The 2,080-nt window shown below is 46.1% G+C and overlaps 1 protein-coding gene across 1 annotated transcript in view; it reads right to left on the reverse strand.

Moving 5' to 3' along the window:
* Window positions 1-1,609: 1,609 nt before the first annotated feature.
* PAMR1 (peptidase domain containing associated with muscle regeneration 1) overlaps window positions 1,610-2,080 on the reverse strand; it is a 65,846-nt gene continuing 65,375 nt past the window's right edge. The window contains exon 12 of the mRNA XM_011357024.2: window positions 1,610-1,635. Within this exon, the coding sequence (XP_011355326.1) occupies window positions 1,610-1,635 (26 nt within the window). The remainder of the gene's footprint in view (window positions 1,636-2,080) is intronic.

The following is a 2,080-nucleotide window of genomic DNA, read 5'->3' on the forward strand; positions in this document are numbered from 1 at the left end:
GCGAATGGCCATGAGACTATTAACCAAGCAGTCCAAGGTGGTGTCACCAAGATTTGGGGCCCGACCAGCTTCTGAGGGGATCGGAGTCACAGCTGAGATGACATCAGTGTAAACCAAATCTGATTGCAAAGGATGGAAATGACAATAAATAGTAAAGAGGATGTTAGGAAAGTAGGGAATATGATGGTCCAGGTAAGGGGTCAGACCGAGTTAAAAAAAATGGAGAGTATGAGCTTGGCACCCATGTGAGATGTGCCAAAAAAGGCAGACGTGGAGGCTTTATGGATCTCTGACCAGCTGGACAGCACTGCCCCTGCCAAATACCATAGGCACCAACCTACATGCCACATACTGTGTTCGGTGCTTACACAATATCTCAATCGTCACAGCTACCACGAAAGACAGATTTTATCATGCCCACCTAACAGATGAAACTGAGGTAGAGAGATTAGGTGACTTGCCCAAGATCACTTAGAAGTTAAAAAACAAGAATTTGAATGTAGATCTCTTTGATCTGACTTCCATTACACCTCTCCAGATCCAAGCTTTCTAGGTTTAGAAAAAGAAAAAAAAGAAAAAAAAAAAAAACCTTTGAGCAACCTAAGAGATTTTTGCAGAGTCCAATGCTCAAGCCCCAGTTAAGTCCTCAGATGACTTCCACCTCATGTCAGCCTCAGCTCCCCAATTCCTGACCCACTGAAACTGGGAGAGAATAAACATTTCTTGTTTCAACCCACTTAATGTTGGCCATTTTGTACTCAGAAACGGATAACTAATATATTGCTATTAGATCAAGCCATATGGATGTGGGGGATGAGCAAAAGGAGGATGTGACTTACAGAAAGCCCCAAGAAAGCCTGACAAAAAGAGAAAGTACCAGAAATTCTCTCTGGCTCAGGGAATTATGTAAAGACACAGAGATGGGGAAACAGGTTGGAAGACAAATGTGTCCTGACCTCCAGTCTCGGGGCTGAAGTCCTTGAGGTCAAAGTTCTCCGATGGGTTGAGGAAGAGTAAAGTTCCTGTTTGGGCCTATAGGAGGCAAATGTCCCCAGGGTGCCCTGCACTGACCCTGGGTCTCAGCCCTCATTAGGGACCGAAAAGACTGAAAAGTTCCCACAGGCCCCCGAGGAAGTAAGAGGTCACTGAGAGTCTGGCTGGAGCTGCCTGAAAAGGTCATCACTGTGGCAATGAGGCTTAGTGACCCGAATCAGGGTCAAGGAGGAGTCACCCCCCTACATCTCAGGAGTAACAGTGCCACCCAGAGCTGAGGAGGAGCCAGTCAGCAGGGAGGACTGCCAGGCCCCAGAGAAGCAGAGAGAACGTACAAGTTACAGTCATTACAGATTCTACCTCCTAATGTCAATGTCAGCAAAGTGCCCAGAAAATGGAAAGACCCATCAAACACACCCAAGAACCAGCAGGGACTCAGAAATCCTGTGTCCCGGTGCTTGAAGTCACATGAGCCTCCACGGCACCATCTTGGAGAGGGAGAAACTGGTAAGGAGAGCAGCAGAGAAAGGATAAAGGAATGAGCCTCCCCAAAAAGAATGTTCCCCAAAAGATCACTTCAGGGATTGCTTTGGATTGAATTTATTTTCTTCCTCCACTATCCAGTGAAAGCTGGGGGTGGGGCTTGAAAGGAAAATCACAGAAGTTATAGAAAACGGTGCAATTTTGTGGCATATCTCCACCTAGTGTGAATAAATAGGTGATTCCAATTCAAAAGCTATGAAAATATGTCCTAAAGATTTATGGAGGTTCAAAGCAAGGTTATGTGCTAGACCTAGAACATGAGAATCAGAGGGGACACTAGAAATTGTCTAATTCCTGCTATTTTCCTCTGGTTGTACCATATCTGATGACACCCATGTCCTCCTTCCCCCAGCCCGGGCCCCAGCAAACTGCAAGGGGTGGTATTGAAAAGATGGCATCATCTTCGCCATATGCACTGTTTGGGAATTATACCTTTAGGGTCTATTCTAAAGGGCTGTCATCCAGCCAATGGCCCTGACACATGTAGCTCAGAGAAGCAGCATGCAGGAATCAGAGCTGTAGCACATTTGTCTGTAGGTCAGAA

This window comes from Pteropus vampyrus, unplaced genomic scaffold (assembly GCF_000151845.1).
Source record: "Pteropus vampyrus isolate Shadow unplaced genomic scaffold, Pvam_2.0 Scaffold31, whole genome shotgun sequence".
Lineage (NCBI taxonomy): Eukaryota > Metazoa > Chordata > Mammalia > Chiroptera > Pteropodidae > Pteropus > Pteropus vampyrus.